Genomic DNA, 23,862 nt, shown 5'->3' on the forward strand with positions numbered 1-23,862 from the left:
GAACAGAGATAAGGGTAAATATACTTTATTTTTTAAAGCATGTTTACAGTATTGGAAATGTCATTTTTTAAATTTCACCTCTTACCCCAGGCAACTATTAACTTTAATGCAACTTTTAGAAAAAAAAAAACTCCTTTTATGTACATTCATTCACATTATTTCAAAACAAGCAAAGATATTATTACATTTGTTTACTGTACATATAAACATATGCTACAGTGGCCAGAGAGATTTAAAGATACACTTTTTTTTACAATGTTAAATACAAACACTTAGGAAATGTAGTGCTGGTTCATGTTATAATCAGAACTGAGATGACCTTTGATATACAGTGAAAATGCATTTATTTCTTTCAGATGGATGGGGAAATAAAGCCTATAAGAAATATTTCAGCAGTATAGTTTTTAACATTTTTACTATTCTGATTATGTGGCAGTCAAATATAACCAACTGCGTTAATGCATGTACATGTTATGTGTAAACGTGGTGTGACGGTGTATTGAATGGACACCAAACAGAAAACAATCTTCCACAGAACCATAACGTGTTCCTCCAACACAACTTCAGTTACTTAATCAAACCAGCCATCAAGTACACTTTTATGGAAGATTTTCACGTTATAACCCAACATACACACATTTTTAGGTCTTCTTAATTCTTCCATCTTAATTCACCAGCCTGAAGACACAGCACTAAATTAGACAGAAGAGAAGTAACAGACTAATCTTCAAACTTCAAAACTGTAGAGTACAAAGTAGGAGATTTCACAGGCCACAGGCAGACTAACAAATCAATGTCTCCTTAGCCAGTACTGTGCAGGAGTGTATACATGATCGGACAATCCAGCCTCATCTGTCAAGTCTTTTCACAGAGCTTTGCAACCTTGGTACAGAAGAGGGCACCTGGGAAAATATGTAATCAGCAAATTTGTTTTCGAGTAAACAAGAAAACTTGTTTCATCACATTTTACATGTAATGTTCTTTTGCCAATTCAAATTTTTGTATTCTTTTTTGAATATACTTTATTTGCCCAGGTGTCATGTGTTACTGCACCAGCAAACATCCACATACTCTCAAAGACCTCAAACTCAACATTGCCATTTAAATAAGTATAAAAACAGTCATTTTTTAAGAAGTCTATATAATTGTCACTCTAATACTCTGAGTGCTACATGGAAAATGTGTGCATTATGTACAAAGCAAACAAACAGATGTCAGCACTTTGGTGTAGGCTTGTTATAGTAACCAAGAGATGAACTTGTTTTAGTTTTTAAAGGGCTTCCTAAAGCTTTTTCTTTTTTTTTTCTTCTTTTCTTTTTTTTTTTTTTTTTTAAAAAGAGTTACATTTAACATGAAGGTCTTGAAGGTGAATATTAAGAATGATGACTGACAGCAGCCATTATATTTTCTCTCCAACAGATGGTGCTCTTGCTCTTCAAGTCCCACTAACAGCTTTCATTAATTTTTTTTTTTTTTTTTTTTTATCTCAACACAGATCACCTATTTGAGATAACCAACTTCACTTTCTTTTTTTTCCAATTTTCCACAGACCTTCATTTCAACATTGGGCGCTTAAAGTGATGAATGCCAACAGTGGCTCAGCAATCTGACAGTCAAGCAAGGCCGTATCACACTTATCTTAATAACACACATTTGTGAATGAAGACTGATCTACAAGTAAATAAAATGATCAGACCTTAGTTCATCAGGACTGAACAGTAGTGTTTTGTAATATTAAAGATGATTCCCAAACATTCCCTGAAATGGAGCAGACAATGTAATGGTTTGGTCTTGTCTAGTACAGCATGGCTTACAGTCGATGTCACAGTGAATGAAAGTCCCTAACACTACTGACTTATCATGTGACCTACAACCAAATGTCCTGTCTAGCATTATGAACATGGAATGTTCAAATTACAGTGAGATGTATTTTTATCCCCAGTTATGAATCAGACGAAAACTAAGTGTCAAAACAAACCTGAAACCTCATTTACAGTGAAAATCTCTCTCAAGTCAAATGGCTGTTCAGTGATATACAACTATTTAACTTCAGGGAGAGGTTAGATGTAAACATAAGATGCTCTCCTACAACTTGGTGTTTCTACCTTCGGTATAGAAAGCCAAAACACAAACCCTCACCAAACTACACAGCAACAATAACTACATGGCTGTTTTGGCGCACCACCCATACACAGTATACTGGAGAAAATAAGGGTGAAATCAAGAGTCACAAGACAGGCCACAAGTTTTTTTTTTTCCTTTTTCCTTTTTGTGGTGAGGCTCATATCACATGGGATTAGGGGGTAGCACTGGCCTTTCCAACTTGGCATTTGTTTCTTTTTTTAAAATCTTGGTTCCTTTGCAAACAAAGCAAGCTTTGTACTGTATGTCATAAATTTGGTCATTGGCTACAATGGCCCAAAGGGTGTTTCCCTTTACCCATGCATATGCGAAACGTGTTTCCAGACAATCAGATTAGTGTTTGGGCAACCTGTCTGTCATGTAGGTGGTTGCAATGTAATGGTTGTGAATGAGGTGACATTCCACCTCCGTCTTACTGTTTTTAGTGATTCAACAATGAGAATAGCTGCTTACAGATACATATGCTGATATCATGTTAATATCCTAATTGATATTAGAATAACTGAAATGACCACAATAAATTTAGCCATGTGAACTTCACATTATAGCAGGTCTCAAGTCAGTCCTTCATACACACCCACACTACAAATTTGAGCTAACTCCTGGTTAAAACAGGCGTGACTGTAGATGATGGTTATGATTGTGTTCCATTCAATCTCTAGAGATAAGGACAGTAGAGAGGGGACCTGTAGGCACTGAACAGGACAGACTCTCAGTCTGGCTCTTCCCTACACACACCTCTAGAGGGCGCTCGGCTGTCAGCATGTGAGGTGCAGAGCGGGTTGGAGGGGAGAAAGAGCAGGAGGAAGAGAGAATGAGGGGGTGGGGGCTTTTACTCGGGTAAGTTCAGTGCAACTGCCTCTGGTTTCATCTTGAAGTACTGGTTGAAGCGCAGGACTGCATATCTGAGAGTGGAGACAGACAGAGGAGCAGTGTCAGCAATAAGATAAAACAATGTATGTGACATGTTAGATAGATGGATATCAGTGCAAGAATATCAGACTGCTTAGACACACTGTGAACTGAGATGACACAAACAATATTAATCTGGATGATTAACATTTTGTTCTTAAACAAATGATTAAATGCCTGAAATCTGCTGCCAAGAGCAGAATAAAATAGCTCATGATTAAGTGTGCTTGCTGGTTTATTTCAAGATGGCAACATACCCCAAGAAGTCAAAGTCGATGGTGGAGAACTTGGCCTGAATCAGAGCCCAGAGACCCCAGATGAAATGAGATGCCTAGACACAGAGGAGAGAGGGAGAGAGCAACAGGGAGACACAAAGGATTAACATGTACTCGCTGTCTAAAAGTAAATGTCATTTGTAATCGCCCAACGAGCATGTACTGAGCCAGCAGAAGCCCTATGGCAACTACAACAAATAGCTGACACAGAAACACAATTGCTTCACTTGCCCATCCTCCACTCTGCCCTCTTTTCCTCTTGACAGTAAACAAAGCAACGCAGCTCAGGGGAGAGCGCGGAGCCTCACAAGGGTTACAAACTGTCTCCGTTATACTGACTGCATCGAGAGCACCTCACAAATATCCTTATCTCATATTCAGACCAGGTAGCGCATGTTAAAGCCCACATCACTCAGCAATCTGTTTAACCCACATTGCACTATAATCAGTGTTCGCTGGCCCAACACCTGAGGCAGCAGGGCATGGAAAATCAACTCACAGCAAGCCCCCGGGCATTTCATCCTACAAGTGTTCAATTTTCAGCTCTATGTTATTGAAACAGGCACAGTACAGTAGTTAGAACTACTAAGACAGCATAGAGCAATATTTGTCCTTGACCACATGGTGTATGTCAAGACTAACATATAACTGGATTGTTAACTAACTTTTAACCGCTGAGAAAAGAGTCAACTGTTTCTTAACAGCATTCACTACCCTGAAAGTACATTGTGGAGAAATGTTTAGGCAAACAGAAGATACAAGTTTATCAGACGTAACCAGGACAATTCTTTTACTCATAGTCACGCAGCCTAAAAGTCAACTACCTGCTATCTGCCAATCAGAGACCCTGACCATCTTTTTCTTATAAATGCGAGACTTGACCAGGCTAGCCTGGTGCAGATATGTTTTACTAAATTGACTGTGGTTTAAATTACATGTGCTCAAATGCTTACCAGGGCAAATCGGTTGACTTGGACATAAAGAATCTCCACCTCTGTATCAGTCACATCACTGCCCTGGCCTTTGTACTCCTTATAGGCCTCCAAGTAGGAGCGGAGCCACTGCAGCTGAAAGGCCCGCTGTGGGTAGTGACTATAATCCACCTCATTCAGGCCTGGGACAAATAAACACCCAATTAAAAGACTGATATCTCAGTGAACATTTCATATATGCATTTTTGTATGTATACCAGGAAGTTCACTTACCAGCGAACTCATTGAAATGATTCCCAATGTCGAAGGCTTGGTAATTGTACCCAGCATATTCGTAGTCAATGAACTTTACATTGCCTGGAAAGAGAAGGAGTGTTGTTTAGACAGAGACACAGGAAGCAGATGAAATGATTATGTTGTGTTTTCCCTTTGATAACTCAGAATGTCAAGGCCTTTCATTTCAAACTGTAACTTTCTTGTTATTTCCTGTCTGAATGGACTGGCTGGCTAGTTATAGCCGATTTTGGGGCAAGGAGTACGAGTTTGCATTTTGAGGGAAAGTAGACAGAAGAAGACTTTAGCACAGAAAAAATGGGATAAGGAGAATTAAAGAGAGACACATTTAGACTAAAGAGGTATTCATCTGAAAATAATTTCTAGCTAACACTTCCTACAAAAAAAAAAAAAAAAAAAAAAAAAAAAAAAAAAAACCAAACAAAAAAAACAAAGGCTGTTAAGATTTAGGGAAGTCCCAGCTGGACACATTTACAGTACTGCTGACTAATGTGTGTTGTCCCTCAAAATATTCAGAATAAAAACTCCCATTAAGTAAATATGGGAAATTCTATGCCTTTGTGTTGCCTTTGCTATTTATAAAATAGGTATACCTAATAACTGCAAGGGAAGAAAACCAAATGAGAAAAGATAGATAGCTTGAACATCCTCAGGGACTTTGAGCGGTCAGTCTCCAATTGTATCTTAGTTATCAGAGTAGATATACTGGTAACTGAGTTATCAGCCTTTTTCAAAGAAACCACAAAACAGGCAGCCGGGATACATTAGCAGAGATGAAAATGTGCAAACCCTGATGCAAGACATGGAACACATACAAAAGTCTAGGGGGTAAAGCAGTACAGCTGCGTTTTCACAGAGTGTTTGTTTTGGATACATGCACAGAATAAAGGAAAAAAGGTCAGTTAAAATTTTGAAGAGATGGAAAAAAAAGACTAAAATGAAAAAAAAGCAGAGATGAAGGAAGGAAGGAAGACTGTAAAATACAAAGACACTCAAGTGGATTTTAGAAAAGTGCACTCAGCCAAAACACATGTACAGCAACACACTCTTCAATAAATGTTCTCACAACTTTGTTGACTTACAGCAAACAATGTACCCCATGCTAACAGAGTAACTAAGAACCAACAGGAGTTTTAGCTCTTTGATAAAGTTTGTAACATACACTCACAGCAACTACAAAAGAGTCTTTTAGTGCCCATGAAATATGGGTGAAAATAACTGAAGATTAAAGCCGATCATAACTTTAAATCTGTGGTTAGAAGAATGTGTTGATGTCTCTCTGCGTTTGTAGGTCAATGAAAACATGAGATGCCTGCATTAATATTGAACACAGAGGGAAGCATTCAGTCATGAAGTGGCTGCCCTCAAAATACAAACCCTTACTTTTACAAGCCCGGTTGTGACTGTGACATTAACCAAAATCCAAAAAAAGAAATAACAACAATATATTTAATTTAATGTCTCTGCTCTTAATGTTTTGCTTTGTTTTGGCCTTAGCTAATTTCTTTGCCCTAACAAATGGAACATATGTTTTTTGAGGTGTTGCTGGACTACAAGAAAGACACTTTGAGGTGGGTTACCAGCCGGCGTGTAGGTCCTAGCGGGACACAACTGAACACCTCCGGGCAGTGGCTATAGCCCCCTGTGCAGCAGATGAAAAGGTTGGGGCAAACACATCTTTCACACATGCTCACTCTCTCACTGACACATTTTGTCTTTTATCCATTCCTGCTCGCACGCACAGTGTCGAAATATCAGGCCTTGCAGCCAAACTCCCATTCCCCCCCCCCCCCCCCCCCCCCCCCCCCCCCATCATACATGCTACCTCACTTCCCCTTCTCACAACACTCCCCTCCAATGCTCCCTTCCCATTGGTCTGCCGCGAACCCAATAGCATGACACCTCTGCTGCTTTTGCAAATGACAGAATTTTTAAGAGGCTTCCTGTTGGCTGCTGAACTGGAGATTTTGTGGCTCTTGGGACCAAGTGAAATGTGTGCAAATTTTTATTTATTTTTTTTTTGTGCAAACATCTAAGTAAAGTGAAAAGGGCAGGGGAACTAAGCCTGTGACGGAGGTTGAGAGACAAAGGGAGACAAAGAGAGAGAAGAAAAGCAATGCTGCACTTGCTGAGAGTATTTTTTTTAACAGAATCTTAGGTAAAGAGAGTGTCCACCATTTATATTAACAGTTTTATCAACACAGGAAGTGGTGGTTTCCCATCTGTCATGTTTGGCAGACAAGCGGTTTCAACTCCGCAACTACAGCTGAGCAGAAGTGACAGGAAGCAGCGTGGTAGATGTTGGGTTTCTTTTCATGCCTACTCTTGTTTTTCAGTTCAACAAAAGGCTCTAAGTGCAGTGTAAGACAGGGATTACTAGCACGACGGTTCAGACAGCTTGAGTCGGCGCAGGCAGAAATGCAGTAATTATTGCTTGGAGATCAAGTCCCTGGACTTTATTGTGGTGTCCGTTCCATTGTGTTTGTCATTTGTAGGTGTGGTCTAGTCGCGTTTGCAATGTTAAGTTATATATCATTAGACTGGAGTGACTGGGATAAAGGAAAATTCCTGTCTATTCTGGCTCTTAATCAATAGTATTTTCAAACAGAAGTACTGATAACCTTTTGTCTTACTTATTGAAGCATGAAACATGATTCTGCAAGTGTGCAAACATGCATGAATTCCCTGCACAGACTTTTACATGTCTATGCAAGAGATCTACCCTATAAACCAACTGACTATTATAGCAACATCTGCCCTCTGGACAATGCTCCATTTTTAATACTGGATGTACAGGAATACATCCAGTACATACAGGGAGTTACACAGTGGACACTGGCCCAGCACTTGTTTGATATGCAGAACCACATACACTCCTTGCCTGCATGATTAGGGCAAAGAGGTCCCCCCCTCCCCTTTTTTTCAGAAGCATGTTTCAGCTGTAGAGGATAAGGCTGATGATATTCTGTATTATTGGTGTTCCCAACAAATCCTATGAAAAGACTAAATCCAACAATGTATTAGTCCGTCTCTCAGTGCTTTCCAACATCCCCATACTGTCTGCTGCTACCAGCCCCAAGCCCATTCATTCTTTCTGAAAATTTCCAAAAACATGGTCACATATGTATTCTTTCAATTTAAAAAAAGATTAATTTCCTGCACGCTAGTTTTTAATAAATGTTACTCAAGCAGGAGTAAACACTTCATTGAGGACTATTTTCAGCTGCAGCCCAATACACGTTTGGTGGACTAATGAGTATTCATAGTAGCAGGACAGTATACTCAATACTCAGTGTGATATTGACTCAAAATAGTCTACATTGTGTGCATTCATAATGTAATTGAACATAACACCCAGTGAAATTGTATGGCTGGTGTGTTTTTGATAGCTCCTCATAGGAAACACTGGAGCTCTGCAGAGACGAATTACAGGGGCAAGAAAAAGTATGTGAACTTTTTGGAATGACCTGGCTGGTTGTCTGCGTTGATTCATGACAAAATGTGATCCGATCTTCATCCAAGTCACAAGTTTAGCCAGACACAATGTGCTTAAGCTACTATCACACCAACAATTAAAATCTTGCGTGCCTTTATTGAACACACCCATTAAACATTCACCTCAAACAAGAGCTTCTGGTAGCTGCTGATCAGACCTGCACAATGTTCAGGAAGAATCTTGGTACCGTCTTTCTACTGAGCGGCTTCAGCTGAGCCATTTTCTTAGGATGTCAGGTGTGAGCAGCTCTCTTGAGGTCATTCCATAACATCTCTACAGGATTATGGTCTGGGCTCTGACTGGGTTACTCCAACAGGTGGATTCTCTTTGTCTTAAGTCATTCTGTAGGAGATTGACTTTCTGATGTTTAGGGTCATTCCTCAGCTGCAACACCCAGCTTCTACTGAGCTTCAGCAGGTGGACAGCCACCCTGATATCATCCTGTAAGAGACCTTGACAATCTTGTGAAAATACTTTCCTGACGATTATGGCGAGCGGTCCAGACCCAGAGGTAGCAAAGCCCCAAATCATGATGCTCCCTCCACCCTACTTTGGGATGATGTTGGCATGTTGGTGTGCAGAGCCCAATTCACACTATACATAGTGCTGCATGTTCTTCCACAACAATTCAAGTTTCATCAGTCCACAAAACATTGTCCAAGTAGAATTGTAGAGTGTCAGGCTGCTCTTTGACAAACTTCAGGTGGAGTCATGTTTTGTTTTGTTTTTTTGGAGAGCAACAGACTCTTCCGTGGCGTCCATGACAGGAGACCATGCTCCATGATTTGCATATAGTCGACTCATGAACAGAGATGTTAACCAGCTCCAACCTTTTAGCTGTTACTCTGGACATTAATTTTACCTCACCGATCATTCTGCGTTGTGCTTTTGGAGTCATCTTAGATAAACGCCCACTTCTATGGAGAGTAGGCACAGAACTGAATCATCTGACTGATTAATATCTAAACTCTTTGAGGGGACTTTGTAACCATTTCCAGCTTTATGGAAATCAACTATTCTTCAACCCAAGTCTTCTGAAATCTTTTATATGAGGCCTGGTTCAAATCAGCAGATGTTTCTTGTGAACAGCAAACTCAAAATATTGGAGTTTTTTTTATAAGTCAAAGCAGCTTTAACCCACACCTCCAATGTTGTTTCATTGACTGGACTCCAGGTTTGATAACTCCTGCCCCCAGTTACCTTTTGTTAATGTCGTTAGCCAAGGGGTTCACATACTTTTTACAACTTACACTGTGAATTTTTCAGTATGGACAAGACCAATACAATGGTTTGTGTGTCATTAGTTAAAATACAGTGCTTGTTCATAATTCTAACTTGGATAAAGATCTGACCATATGGACAAATTTATACATAAATGAAGATAATTCCAAAGGGTTCACATACTGTTTCTTTCTACATATAAAGTATATAACGGGCTTTGTTGACACAGGCAATACTTGTAAACCAGATAAATTCATTGTTGGTTTTGATCTCCTCATTGGACATAATGTATGCTTTCACTTCTGTGATCTGCCCAGTCATCGATCTCAGTGCTTTGACATGGAAATGGTGGCGTGAGGAGCAGTGATGGAAAGTAGCTTTATATTTTAGGCATTTGTCTGGCGCTCAGAGTGACTTAAAGCAAGTGCACATAAAAAAACAGTTGTTTAAAAGTCAGTATTGAAAGTAGCCTAGCAATAAGATGTCAGAGGGAACTGGTGACCGAGTAGCATTGGAGGGTAATAAATAGGTACGTGGCTCCTACTGCTGCCATGAACTCATCCCGATTAGCCTGAGCAGTGGGCAGACTACGTGTGGGCCCTCAGAGCCGACTGTGCGTGAGGTTTGTCTCTCTCCATTGCCTCCCCAGGGCAGGGCGGCGCAGGGCAGCCACACCCTCAGCTGTCAATCCTAGGGGAGAAAGGCTAGACACAAGGAGCTGTGAGAATGGCCCCGCCCCTCGTCGCAAACCGACAAGGGGGCTGACAGCTCTTAAACAACCCCCACCCCACCTCCCACATACATGAAATAATCTCTACTATCCTCCCCCCTTTGTTTATTCTTTCTCGCCCAATTACCCCACCATTCCTCTGCTAAGACAATGCTTAGAACAGTTTCACTGACTGGTACACTCCCATTGACCTCTATGATAAAGTCACTCAGTGCAAAAGTAAGCTAATAAGTTTGCCTGACGACATGTCGCTTGACATTCATACCATCAAAATACAGCAACATTGCTAAAGCACCAAACACATGTGCTGTCAATAAAACTGAGACTTGGTAATGTGGTATGAAGTAATGGCATTGTTTGTTGAGGCTGATAAAAGTGGGTTTTCGTTCTAAGTTTTCAGCACAAAATTAGAACGACAGATCAGACTAAATTTAGGAATAACTATGAAATCCTAATTAGAAACAGGCTTCACTGTGCACTCATTTATTAACATCACAAAGGCCAGGATTTAAGGTGCAATAACTGAAATCTGTGATGGATGAGGTGTTGATTCACAAAAACAGTAGGCTTTGACGAAATTTATTGGAGGAAGTTAAACACAATTTATTCCTAACATACCACTGTATGTTTGCTGTGTTTGCCTTGTTTCAAATAAGGATTTCACCTAGAGCAATAGCAACTGGATTGTCTCGTCTGACCGTTCTAATTCTGCAGCCCAACGCAAACACTGACAATGAGTGAAGCATGTGACTAGGGTTGAGGAAGTGCAGGTAATACAATCCTACCTGAGCGTAGGGACCAATGCAGATCACACTACAACACAAATCAGTCATACAGTAATGCCTATGACTACACTTGTGTGGTTTATACTCACCCTCCACCTGGTTGTAGATGATATTTTTGCAGAGCAGGTCGTTGTGGCAGAGAACTACGGGGGAGCCCAGCACCGACAAGGTCTGCTGGAGCCACAGCAGCTCTTCTCGGAGGCACCGTGGGCTGGGCACCTCCATGCTCAACCTGGAGGGGGAAGAGAGTCAAAGATGATGAGAATACTGAGAAAAGGTAGGAGAATTAGGTATATAAATGGAAAGACAGATGGAGGTAAAGTCAGTATGAGGAAGTAGAGTTAGAAATAGAAGCAAAGATGAAGATAGAAACTGAAATTAAGCAAAACAAGGAGAAGAAAAGAAACCACATGTAGTTTACATAAGCCAGCACTGTGCAAAACAATTTATGTGGCAGTAATAGGAGAAAAGGTAAAAGTGATTCACTCATAATTGCAGTCTAAGTGAAAGCACAAAATGAATCCACAGGATCTGGGTGTAGACCTACTGTTGATGAAAAATGTAATTTACTTAAGTGCAAGTACACACACACACACACACACAACATTTCTCAACTATGCTTAGCTTGACAACATGACAACAGCTGTGTTTCACATAAACAGTTTAGTTTAGTTGATTAGTTCATTTGTCAGAATATGCTGTGCTAACATTTTATTTTACAAGACAATTACTACACAGCTAACTATCATTTTGTAGGACCTAATCTGGTGCAACACAAAATGGAAAAACCAAGATTCAATCCTTGTGGTCACAAGAACTCCACCTATTAATTTTTGACTTCAACACACAAGAACTCTGAGATACTGTGAGTGTCGCAGTCTTTCCTGAGTCTTTATCAGCGTTTCTCTTACAATGTTAATATTAGTGTGGCCTCTGTGGAAATAAAAACATTATTATGACTGTAAAAGTCAATGTTTGTTTTGGATTCATTTTGGGTGCCAAAATACATGAAGGTAGTTGTTATATAATTTTCAAACAATCAAGACTCAATGGTGCCAAAGTATCCAAAGCATGTAAGAGATGCATGATAATCATAACTCAGTTTGCCTGTGATGCAGCACACCTGTTTTCTTTTGTGTCAATGTTGACACAATCTGAAACTTAGGTAACCTAAATATTTAGATGGAGATATTAATGGTTAATTCATGTAATAACAATTTTAGATAATACAAGATTAATACAAGGTTTTAAGTTTAAGAAATAAAGAGTTACAGTGCTGACTAAATGTAATACTTACAACTCGTTCCATGTTCTCTTTTTAAGTTTCACATTTTAGAGAGAACCTTTCATATTCTCTGGTGTTATATCTTAGGAATGACAGAGTTGCAAAGTGAAGTCACTCCTGTTGATATTGTGAAAGAAATTCCACCCTCCTCAGTCATGTGAGACATGTAGAACTGATAATCAATACTCTTGTGTTGTGCAATTGCACCTTGTGGTTGGTTGGCATATTTGTGACTCACTGATAAGGGAGGTTGGGAGTCATAGTTCCAGGTGAAGATGACTGAGAACACAAACATACAAGTGAAAAAGCCATATGTCTCCAAACAGCGTAATTGCAGCTCAGTTTTTTATTAATCAGCCTTCTTAAAAAGACTGTAAAAGGTCTAAAAAATAAAAAAATTACATAGATACATTTATTACATGCTTACTTTATGGGGCACATCGATGGCAAGTCTCTTTATACTCCAAATTCATGTTTTAAATCAGCACACTTTGGTCATTGCTTTGTGTTTTCCTCTTTATTTAGTCTTTTAAATTAGTAGTGAATTTGAGTATGATACTATTATACTGTTTTTAGGCAGTCTAAATGGTTTGTAATGCAAGTTATGCTCCATACATTTTACTTCTAGACTTAGACTTAGAAAAGTGAAGCTGGATTAGGCATTAAGATATACTGAAACATTTTAAGGGCGCCAGGGAAAAACTGTGACAATTAACCAGCCACATCTGAGGTCCTAGCAGACTTCAGTAACTCTGATCTAAGACAAGGTCTCACCTGGCGTTCTGCTCAGGGTCCTCGAAGTACTTGGGGATGAGAGCAAAGTACTTGCCCATCTTTAGCCACATGTCAGACTGGGGCACCCAGCCATTATGGGCATGGATGGCATGGTACTTGGCCAGCTGCCTGGCAATGAGCCTGGAAGGTAGAAGAGACAGAAAATGGGGGGATTTGAATTAGAGCATTAAGCAACAATATGCAACCAGGATCCAGTCTTGCACTTTAGCCATAAAGGGATAAAAGAAAGTTCAAATCTGACACAAAAATTGCTCAATTGATCAGGTAAATGACAATTTAGGTGAAAGCATAAAAGAGTTAATCATAAGTCATATAATAACTTATGAGGTATGACTACGACTGATTTTTTATGAATTTTGACAGCTTCTACTGCGCCACCATTATGAGGATTGTTCCATGCTGTGTATCCGGCAGCAGTGCAATTGAAGGCATATGGAGGAGGAAGGAAAAAGGGAAAGAAGAGAAAGAAAGGATGGAGAGGAGAAAGGAAAAAAAAGAAACAGGATTGGCCCTTCAAGTCTTGGCCACCTAAAATATGCAAATAAATGCAGTATAAAGCAAGTTAGAGGCTAGTGAATGTGTGTGTGTCTGTGTGTGTGTGTGTGTGTGTGTGTGTGTGTGTGTGTGTGTGTGTGTGTGTGTGTGTGTGTGTCTGTCAAGTATTCATGATTAGCTTCTGGGCAGTCACAGGTGACAAACCTAATTCTCAAGTCAGGTGTCTTTCTGAAAACACTCATCAAGACATGTGACTGCATAACAAAGCAGCTTTACCTAAAAACAGGTTGGCTGCGAATGTGTTCAGGCTCCAGGGCAGTTCCTTGTAGAAATTCATAACACAGGCCGTTGTTGAAGGTACAGTAGAGGCGCGGGGCACAGCGGTGTGCGTGTAGTACTCTGAAGCTTTTCACCTCATTTTCCCGGTCGACCAACAGTTCTGTTTTGTTGCCGTAAATACGGACCAGAACCACATCCTGCATAACTGCACCCACATAGCAGCCCAGCAACTTATTGGTTATTCCATCTGTGAAAAACTGTGGAGACAAATAGATGAAAGAGAAAAAACAGGTGAATCAGGGAAAAATCATGATTCATGCGATGCTTTAACGACCAAGCTTGATGCCTACGGTTAAATGAGAGTGGGACGATCCTCCACATTATGCTATTTAAGTGCTGTGTCTGAACACCTACATTATTCTGAGTGTTACATAAGTTCTGAGGGTAGCAAGGGTCTGGCAAAGAACAGAAGACAGAGGAGGAATTAACGTCGCCATAAAACAATTTGGGCCTGTCTGTGTGATTTACGCTCAACTGTCTCTGTTGTGAAACTGGGAGCATTTTTGTTTTTGGGGGGGGTGGAGGGTGGGCAGGGTGCCAACATACCAGCACTAATTGTTCACTCTAGAAGGGATTGACTGAGAACGACAGGATTGTGGGGAATTTTATTTTGCCTGAGGAAGCAATGACTGGCATTTGCTGAGTTCCCACTTTGCACTCATTGATGAATATAGGCAAGGGTGGCGGAGCATGTGATCAGCTCTCAGGCTCGCTGTGTTTACCACGCAGAGCCACACCCCCAAAACCCCAGTCTGTAATTGCAAAGGAGAATAATTCACTTTCAGTATATCTAGCCAAGCTGTAATGTCAGAGTGCATTTCTTACAGTGCTTGTCTACGATAAAAAATAATGTAATGTTTAGAAATAATGTTCCCTTTTCTGTTTGTTTTATTAAAAAAATAATCCTCTCTGCCTTGGCAGATCAAACTGGAAACCTGTAGGATTATATTAAGTGACTTTTGCAAAAAGTAAATGCAAATACTCTTTAGTCATGCTCCATTTGTCATCTGTTTCTTCCATGAGTTTACAAGAATAGACAAGAGATTTCTAGCCTATACTAAACACCCTGCAAATTTCTTAAATTCCTGAAACTTGGTCATTGGGGCGCATCATGATGATAATTTAAAATCTAAACTGACAGGTAACACCTCTCCTCTATCTGCGTTTAACCAGCTCCATGCAAGTCTCGAACAGTTCGTGTCCGGTACAGTGTTCAGACGGATTACATAAGACTGAAGTTAACTATAACGCCGCTCAAGTAACGCAGAGGGAGCGGGCTTGACTGCGCCAAAAGCGGTAAGAGACTCCCTCTGTTTGATCATGACCTGAGCTGACGCAGATACTATTTACAAAGGCAAAACATTAACCCTAACGGGGAAAGATTACAGCAGCATCTCCTGAGCCGTAACACGTCGAGGAAATTATCTACCATTTGTCTGAGGATGTAAACAGCAGTTTAACAGTGACATTAACGTAGCATTTGAGCTGTCTGTGATGTCATTATGCTAGCTAGTATCGGCCGATATTAGCTCATGGAATGAATTAACGTTACTTTTAGCTAACTTGAGTTTTAAAATGGGAGCACCTTGCCTGCTAAACAACTTTAACTACGAATAAATGTACATTTGAGCACGAGAAATGTGAAGACATGTCATACAAAAACAGACTAACAGTAAAATTATAAAAATTATACTATAAACGGTACCTTAATTTTGACCTCGGATGGCTTCCAGCTCGGTCTCAGCGCCTTGATCAGTTTCAGTGCACCGGGTCTGTAGTCGCTCTCGTCAACTGTCACGTCTATTTTGGGCACAGCTGGAGCCTCGTCCGGTACGTGAATGTAGTTAGCCATAGTTAAATCTTTATTTTTCGGAATATCGCAAACTCTGAAAATTGCAGTGATGTACGCAGCAGTAAAATGCGCAATGTATGAAAATGCGTGCCTTGCTGCGGGTATATAATCCTGAAGTGCTCGGTGTGCGGCAACGCCTCTCAAAAAAATCCCACCCACATTAAAAAAAAAGTTCACCCAATGCATGCTGGTAGTCGAGTGACTCACTAGAAGCGCGTGTTAATTCTGTCAACGTGCACCGTCGGCGGAGCTTAATCGTTAAAAATATCCGTATGTGTACAGTAATTTTTAAATATGTTTCGTAATATTAATGCTTAACACTACCAACAAACAAACACACAAAGTCGTAAGATATACAACGTCAGTTCAAAGCTGTTACTCAAACCTCTCAATAGCAATTCAAGTCGGTGGTCCTTGGTGAATACATACAAGCGCACACTTAATGCAGACGTAGCTCACTATGCTGCTGGCGTCACGTCCGTAACCTACTTGAATGAAATGAGCTTTGTGTCAAGTCTGAGTGTTTTAAATGTCACTGCAGTGAAGGCCAGTAGTCCAACGCAGGGAGGGCAAATCCACCTTAACTCAAATTAATCCGGCTTTGTGGTCTCAAAGGCACACAAGTGGTGTGCTAGTTATTAAGTAAAAAGGAGAAAGTTGCTGATTTTGCTGTTTCCGTTTCTATTAGCCGTTGATTGATACGAGTCCACAGCCTTGAATATTTAATAGCAACATATTGGAAAAGCCTACCCTGTACTCTTCTCAACTTAAACTTGAACATTTGTTTGGTTTTGTTGTGTTACATTTGGACTGAATGACAGACAGTGGAAGAACATGCAATTCTGGTTTTGTATGCTCATCACCATCACCATGGTTTGTCCTATATATAGACAATAGTACAACTTGCGACCAGCTGAGGAACAGCTATTTTATGGCAGTCCACTTGAGGAAGCAACCCCCCCCCCCCATGCAGGAGGCTTAGCCCCTCTAAATATATAAACACATTATATCAATGGTGACACCCATGGTGTATTTCCATCTTGACTGTAAGACATTTTGTGCAAAGTGCTTTCTACAATTCATACCAGATGTGACTTTTTGCTTTGTAACATACTACATAAAAAACAGTGCATGGGATCTCATTGCACTGATTGTCCTGCCCTCTATTCTGAAAGCCTCCGTATCTAACAGGGATTTGAAATTTATCTTCATACATGTGCCGGTCAGTTCAGTGTTGACTCACCCTGTAAACAGTGCAACCCCCCAGTGCATTCAGCCAGCCAGCAAGCCATTTCCTGGTGGCCACTGGTGCAGCTCCAGTTTAGCTGAATGGAGACGGTCATCTCTCTCACAGAGGGAGACTTTATCAGCAGCTCTTAAGGAACATGAGTGCTTTTTAATTCACATTTATTACTGTTATTTCTCATAAGTCTCTTCTGGAGAATCATGACTTGTTTCCCCAATTGTAAATTAGGCAAAAGAATTGGAACATGTCCCTATTCACCCCTCACGGCTTGGAGGCTTGTCACACAGTTATTGTTGCCTTACACACATTTTACATAATGCTCAGTGAGTAAAAACACAAGGCTGTCATATCAACGTTTACAAGACAATGTCAGCAGCTAAATCAAAGTGGGCAGGTTCTTGTAGGTGAACCACTGACCCAAAAAACACAAATCTATCAAATAAAAATCAATAAATAGAAATGGGAGGTTTGCTTCTTTTATAAATTCCCCTTGTGTACATAACTCTTTCCACTTCACTTCTAAAGTTTCTTGTCCTCACAAAAGTGGATTTTCAAATAGCAACGTCCCCAAGAGCAACGTATCCTAGGAACAACAGACAGCATTATACCAGCCTGAGAATCTATTGTTGTAATGCCTTCTGAGGCACAGGAGGAGCTGTTTAGGTTGAAATTTGAGTCACAAAGACAACATAGCAACAAGGCTTTTCCTTTTTTTTTTTTTACTAGCAAGTATCACTGAAAATATCCCATAATGTTCTGTGTAAAAAAAAAATGTTTGCCTATCAAAACAGTGGGTCATGTTGGCGGTTATTGTTTTTCATATTCACCCAGAACTCTTACAATGTCAAGTGATAAATTTGCATTCATGCTACAAGTAAATGAAAAAAGCCTTTTCCAAACATAACACTCAAGTACTACTTTAGCATACTTGGTTTTGAAAATAATTTAATTTAAAACAAATACATAGTCTTAAATTTAAAGGTGTGTATGGACAAAGATAACCTTTCTATGTCCTTGTCATTGCCAAAAAAATATCTACCACATCCATTAGCTTGAACATGATAGAATGCAGGACTCCTCCCCATGCCTTTAGACATCACCTTCAGGCATGATTTCCTCATCAATGCTGTCAACCTTGCATGACTTTTTGAGGTTGTACTGCTGGACGTTCTCCAAAGTCTCAATCATAGGTCCAGTGCTCAGTCAAAGTAGTCCTCTATATCAATGTTGGGGTTGAGCAGCTCCTCTCCGTACGGTGTCAGATCCATCTGGTTGAGGATCAGGTTCTCAAAGGTCTCCTCCAGGTCTGTTTCGCCGATCAGCACCACTCCCACCATCCTACCTCCGCTGAGAACGACCTGGAACAAAAATCGAGGAGTAATATGTGAGAAAACCAAGCTAAGCTAAATTAGAAGGAAGGATTGCCCCTGCTGGTGATGTGCAAGCAAAGACATCTTCTCTTTTATCTCCACAATTTTAGCAAATTACCAACTGATCAAAAGTCTGAAGTTCCTTTGCTCTGGACTCGAATCTGGCATTAGATCATACACACATAGAAGAACAGTCCCCTTCACACACTGACAAACATTTAAAAAATGCATCACATGGCATATTTTCCAGATGCCACTGGCACTACGAGAATGGCTTACAGCGTCCAAAGCACTTGAGGTTTTGATACTGTCTACAAATAAATCACAGTCACTAAGTTTGTGTGCAGAATAACTAATGTTTTGTACATCTGAGTGAATCAGTTTTGGGTTATGAGCCACCAGTAGAAATACACTGACACTGTTGAAATCTTTCATTCTGCTCTAATCCTTATTCTGTAAAGTATTCTGTATTCTGTCAAGTATCACCTTGACATACTCCCGGCCTTTGGTGCAGCGCACCAGCAGCTCGTGGTCGGGCCCCAGCCCCTGCCCATTAAACTTTCCCAGCAGGACCACCTGTGGAATGACCAGAAGACAGGAAGTTGTTTAAATGCAGTGTGAGTAAGCACAGAGAGACAGAGAACACTATGTGGCACTGTGAAATGACCTTGAGGATTCTTGGAAGTAATGGAAAACAGTTATAATTTGCATGGTAGATGATTAACACACTAGTTATTAAACATCACTCATCTGCAGTAAAACGTCACGCACCTTGTAGTTGAAGAATTTGGTGATATGTGAGAAGAGCTCGAAGCAGAAGTCCAGTTCTATTGGTTCCGACAGGACGTGTGCTGCCATGCAGCGGCCTGCGTACCAGCCCATCTGACGGGCCTGGGTCCACAAGCGCATCTGCGCATGTACACACACACGCACGTACATACAGTGTAAGATTTAAATTCATGACAGAAAAATAACACTTTTTTACGCCTTTCAGCTTCTAAATGTACCCTTCTAACTCCCTGACCAGTCTGCCATTGACAGAAGGACACGCAGTACATGAAATGTACTTTTTAGTCTCTTCTGATTGCACACAGAACACGTCTGGCCCAGTTGTTGACAGGACAAAATAAGTTATAATTTCGTATAACATATGTTCAGAAGTGTGTTTCTATACCAATATCTTATCCTGCTGTGTGTCAATTCAAGGACAGACTCATTAACTGGTGTCAAGGATCACAAGTTTGTCCTTCAGCTTTAGTAAATGGTTAACAGCTCATGTATTTAATTATTGAGGATGGTTATTATTATTACTTGCTTTTAGTAAGTTACATTTGTAGAGCTGTTATACTTATGTAAGAAATGAATTAAACAAAATTGAATTCAAAGTGAATTGTGAGCAGTATGTGAGAACTGATGAAGCACATAATCATTGCTTTGGTGAAATGATTGAAACTGATCAGATGTGGAAGTTGATATAATCTTGTCTGAAGGCAGTTGTCCCTCTATGTTCTCCTTTGTAATATGGTTTCTAAAGATGCAAAGCCAGAGGAGAAAATGGCGTTCTCTGCAGATTACCTGCTGCCACAGCGGGCTGTGTTCCCAGCATGCAGTGCACACATCTCCTGCAGCATAGACGTCTAACTCTGATGTCATCATGTGGTCATCTACCCGCAGGCCGCCATCATCTGCTAGTGCAAACTTCCCACATACAAACAAAAGTAATGATCATTATTAAAGGCCAATAAATGATTCATATTTTCTGTTCTGCTAATTTTGATAATGTGGTTTTATGGTGGAAAATCTTAGCAGAGGCTGAAGGCCACAGTGATGAAAGCTCATCTGTCCTTCAGTGACATCTAGAGGCTCTAAAACCCAATTGCTGAGAATTTTACATGACTGGGTCTGTTTTACTATTTACCAACAGTTTACTCTTTGAGTTCAACCATCACTAGCAGAGGTGGACAGGGATGATCTTTACATGGCACTGGTACATCTAGATATCTGCTGGTCAGACATGTCACTGTATGTTTAGCAGGAATGCATCTAATTCAAAATAACTATGCTCCCAATGTTTGATCACCCCCCGGCAGACTGACATTAATCGGTTATTTTGCATGTGGATGGGTTTTCTTACATTGTTGCCATGGAGAAATGGCTCAGTGTTTGGCACGACACCGGTGGCGCTGACAACAAATTCACAGCCAAATGTCTTGCCATTGGTCAGCTGGATGTAAACTGGCCAGGATCCTACTGAGAGGGAAGAAAAGTTTAGGGAATGAAAAGGTGGAGAAAAAAAAAAAAAAAAAACGAAGGGAGAAAATGAAAGATTAGACGACAAGTCCGAGCAGTAAATCTAGCTCTCACCATTCTCAGGTCTGAGTGTTTGCTGTTGGGAATCGAGCAGCTCCTCCGAGGTGAAGATCTTTTCCACCTCACACTGGTATTCCACTGAAACTCTGCGGTACAACTGAGCACACGCCAGATGAGAGAAGAGACTCAGGAGAGCAGGAAGGGAAGGTCAAAACAGATACAGATTTACTGGCAGCAGGTATTTCTAACACAAACAAGACTTCTCAAGCTGACCTCCATGCTTAAGGTAACAACGGTGCACGCACTATCTCACCTGTTCCGCTCCTCGGAGAGCTATTCCTTCATGCCAATCTGGACCGAGGGCACTACCGGGCTCTGTAGGACCAGAATTGCGCCCTCGAGAATTTCTATCTGGGAGTGGACAGACACATTGCACAGCTCAGTTATGTCTGCATTAAAATAAAATGAGAGCATGATGATCCAGGGGCAGATTCCACTGCAGGATAAGAGAAGATGAGATAAACTCCAAGATGAAGACCTGCAGTGAAGGTCTGTGACGCTCCAGCTGCTGGTTCCTCTGTGGTGTAGCGAGGCCTCTTACAGGGAGCAGCTCTCTCTGGTTTGTCAGCCTCCAGTGACGGGATGAGGAACTGGGCCGCTCCTGCATCAAAAAACGTATTTCCTATGGCCTTGTCCTTCACAGCCCAGATCACCTCACAGCCTTCCACCTCATACCTGCACAGTGCACATTTATTAGCAGTGAATGAATGACTGGATAGTGTAAATAATCTCATATAATAATAATCTCATTGAACATGCTTGTAATATGATATGAAGGGGTTTCATACAGTATAGGCTTAATGCTCTTCAGTCAAAAAAACATTTTAATTTTGATTTAAAAGAATATGTGTCAAAGAAATAAGAGCAAAATCCACACTGTCCTGGTCCAAACAGTGACCCTTCTTAAGTGAAACTTTCTTTGGCTATAGTTTACTCACACTAATTCCAAGGCAATTCCACCATTTCCAACAACAACAATTCTCTTTGCTTTGGATAACCGTTTCTGAAGCTCCTGAAAAACAAACACAAGAAATCTGATGAGCATCAATATACAGTAGATCTTTTTAAAACCTCTGACCTGAAAGTTATTTTTTCAGTCCAACTTTTTTGGCTGTTTTGTTTGTAAATTAGTACGCAGTATCTTAAAAACTAGCATATGGGCTGCAAGTTAGGCAACAGGAAAGGAAAGGAAAGGAAAAACAATAGATCTTATGTCCAGGATCCAGGATTTTTCACTAAGTGAGGCCTTTTTGAACATTTAAACTCACTAGTCACTATATTAGTTACACCTTTACAATCTACTTCATACAAGAGCTGTGCAATAAATTCTACCTTTATCAAATTTATAATGATCAGCTTTTGGTGACATTGTCGTGAATGTGTAAATTCAATTAGTAGTCTCGGCATAGTTAAAGGTGGTGTTGTAATGAACCACACTTTATAGAGATGTGTTTTGAAATCTTTGTTCTTCCAATTTACATATATGAATTTTAGAAACACCTCTAAATATAATGCAGCCCAGTACAACATTACCAACATACTGTTGTAACTGCAGTAGCTGGATACACTCTTTGTACACAAAGCAAGGGTCTGGTACACCAGTCATTTATTCTGTGCATATCTGGCTAAAATTTAAATACAAAAGGGTGAAAGAACCCAAGGTAGCAGTTTCTCCATCTGTTGTAGTTTGAGAGACTGTTTCCCTGAAGAAAGAAACAAATTGATATATGACACATTTCAAAAACAAAATATAATTGGAGGATGTGCTTTTTCTTTGGGTATATGGTTTCTTGCTACTGTAAGAAATTCTTAATAGTTCAGTGTCTTCAGGAATTTCGGACTGCCATATCAATGACAACACAAACATCCAGAGGGATGGGGTCGTACCTGGGCGCTGTCTGTGTCCCGTATCCCCAGCACATAAGGGTTTTCCTGGGTTAGGAGCTTTGGTCTGCCCCCGCTGCAGATACACAGCTTCTCATAACCAAAAACCCGGCCATCTGCAGTTTCCACAGACTGAGAAGAGAAAGTAGAAATCATGGGAAATAGTGATTCATTTTAACACCAAGCTTTAATTACATACCTATTACATTGTATTTAAACTGCATGCTGTAACCACATGTCCACAAGGTGGCAATAGTAGACAGATGGTAGTCACCAAAAAGCCTGTGTTGAGATGTAATTCAAGGAATCACTGTACACAGTCACAGTGACACACGAACAGCTAATTGAGAATTAAAGCATATATGGCTTTTGCTTCAGTTACTTACAGCTGTTACATACAGTGGGGTCCAAAAGTCTGAGAAACTGGTCTCTGACTTATGGACCCCACTGTATGTATTTTAACAGGCAGTCCAAATTACTTATTATATCCAGATTACCAAACCAGAAATAGTATGCCATTCTCTATAAACGCAGCATTAACATAAAATTCTCCTTCTTTATACACATCATTACAGTCTATCAATTTTTTTTACTCTCAGCAAAACAGCTACTTACATGTGATTGTGTGTGAAGTGATTTAACAGCAGAGTGGATGACCATCAGGTTGGGAAATTTCTCCTCCAAAACACTGGATGGTCGCTCCTCTACATCAAACTCTTCCAGCACCTTTGACACCTTCTCAAAAATGACAAAGGAAAATGATGAATGATTTGAAGTTCTTGCTCCTCTGTGTGGCAATTTTTAATTATTTGGTGGCTCACTTCAAATACATGAGTGCATACAGAGCGTGAGACTCAGTGGAAAACAAAGCCACAATATCACCTTCATCATCACCCTAACCTGTTTATAGTTGGTCACTGCTTTGATATGGGGACCTGCTGTGATCAGAGCCACCTCAGCTGAAGGAATCTGGGATGACAGCTGTCAATAAAGATTAAGATTTATGTTAAGTAGCTACATTACATGCATCACAGTAGTAGAGCCTGTGTATCTAGGTTAATAAATACATTTATTTTTATGCAGAGCTAACATGTTCTTTATCAGCTAATTTTCACCTGTTCAACACATGTCACACCCGCGATACCACCTCCAACGATCACAAACTTAAACGTTTTCTCCACTTTATGTGCCATTCTCTTTATACGATGCTAAGCTAACTGGTTACGCTATTTTGCTAACACTAGGTGCCGTACATTTTCCGACGGCAAAAACACTTTGTCACTCTGTCGCTGATAAACATTTAAGACCCAGCTAGTTACTGGTACGGGTCAAAATACTTATGGCAAACTCTTGTGATGGCTAACCGGCCAAATGTTTCTAAAGCACATGAGCCCGACGAGTGTGATAAAGTAACTTCCGTGTTTACAAATAACTACGGC

General features: G+C 40.3%; 2 protein-coding genes across 3 annotated transcripts; both read right to left on the minus strand.

Moving 5' to 3' along the window:
• Window positions 1–9: 9 nt before the first annotated feature.
• On the minus strand, window positions 10–15,701 carry etnk1 (ethanolamine kinase 1). The gene is made up of 8 exons (XM_056367150.1): window positions 15,407–15,701; window positions 13,639–13,898; window positions 12,847–12,987; window positions 10,877–11,019; window positions 4,535–4,618; window positions 4,283–4,443; window positions 3,312–3,385; window positions 10–3,047 (listed from the first exon to the last, which is right to left on the minus strand). Exons 1-8 carry the CDS (start codon window positions 15,551–15,553, stop codon window positions 2,975–2,977), a joined length of 1,083 nt encoding a protein of 360 aa, XP_056223125.1. The 5' UTR covers window positions 15,554–15,701; the 3' UTR covers window positions 10–2,974.
• Window positions 15,702–16,943: 1,242 nt separating this feature from the next.
• pyroxd1 (pyridine nucleotide-disulphide oxidoreductase domain 1) lies at window positions 16,944–23,843 on the minus strand. 2 transcript variants are annotated; one of them, XM_056367012.1, is made up of 13 exons: window positions 23,539–23,843; window positions 23,324–23,404; window positions 23,039–23,158; window positions 22,427–22,555; window positions 21,478–21,551; window positions 21,018–21,214; window positions 20,793–20,890; window positions 20,534–20,636; window positions 20,304–20,416; window positions 19,745–19,867; window positions 18,941–19,078; window positions 18,656–18,745; window positions 16,944–18,157 (listed from the first exon to the last, which is right to left on the minus strand). In XM_056367012.1, the coding sequence occupies exons 1-13, from the start codon at window positions 23,614–23,616 to the stop codon at window positions 17,999–18,001; spliced, it is 1,503 nt and encodes a 500-aa protein (XP_056222987.1). In that variant the 5' UTR covers window positions 23,617–23,843; the 3' UTR covers window positions 16,944–17,998. The 2 variants fall into 2 exon arrangements, with proteins under 2 accessions (XP_056222987.1, XP_056222985.1); XM_056367010.1 differs by having other exon boundaries at window positions 20,304–20,419.
• Window positions 23,844–23,862: the final 19 nt, after the last annotated feature.

The sequence above is a fragment of the Seriola aureovittata genome, chromosome 22, assembly GCF_021018895.1.
Source record: "Seriola aureovittata isolate HTS-2021-v1 ecotype China chromosome 22, ASM2101889v1, whole genome shotgun sequence".
In the NCBI taxonomy this organism is placed as follows: domain Eukaryota; kingdom Metazoa; phylum Chordata; class Actinopteri; order Carangiformes; family Carangidae; genus Seriola; species Seriola aureovittata.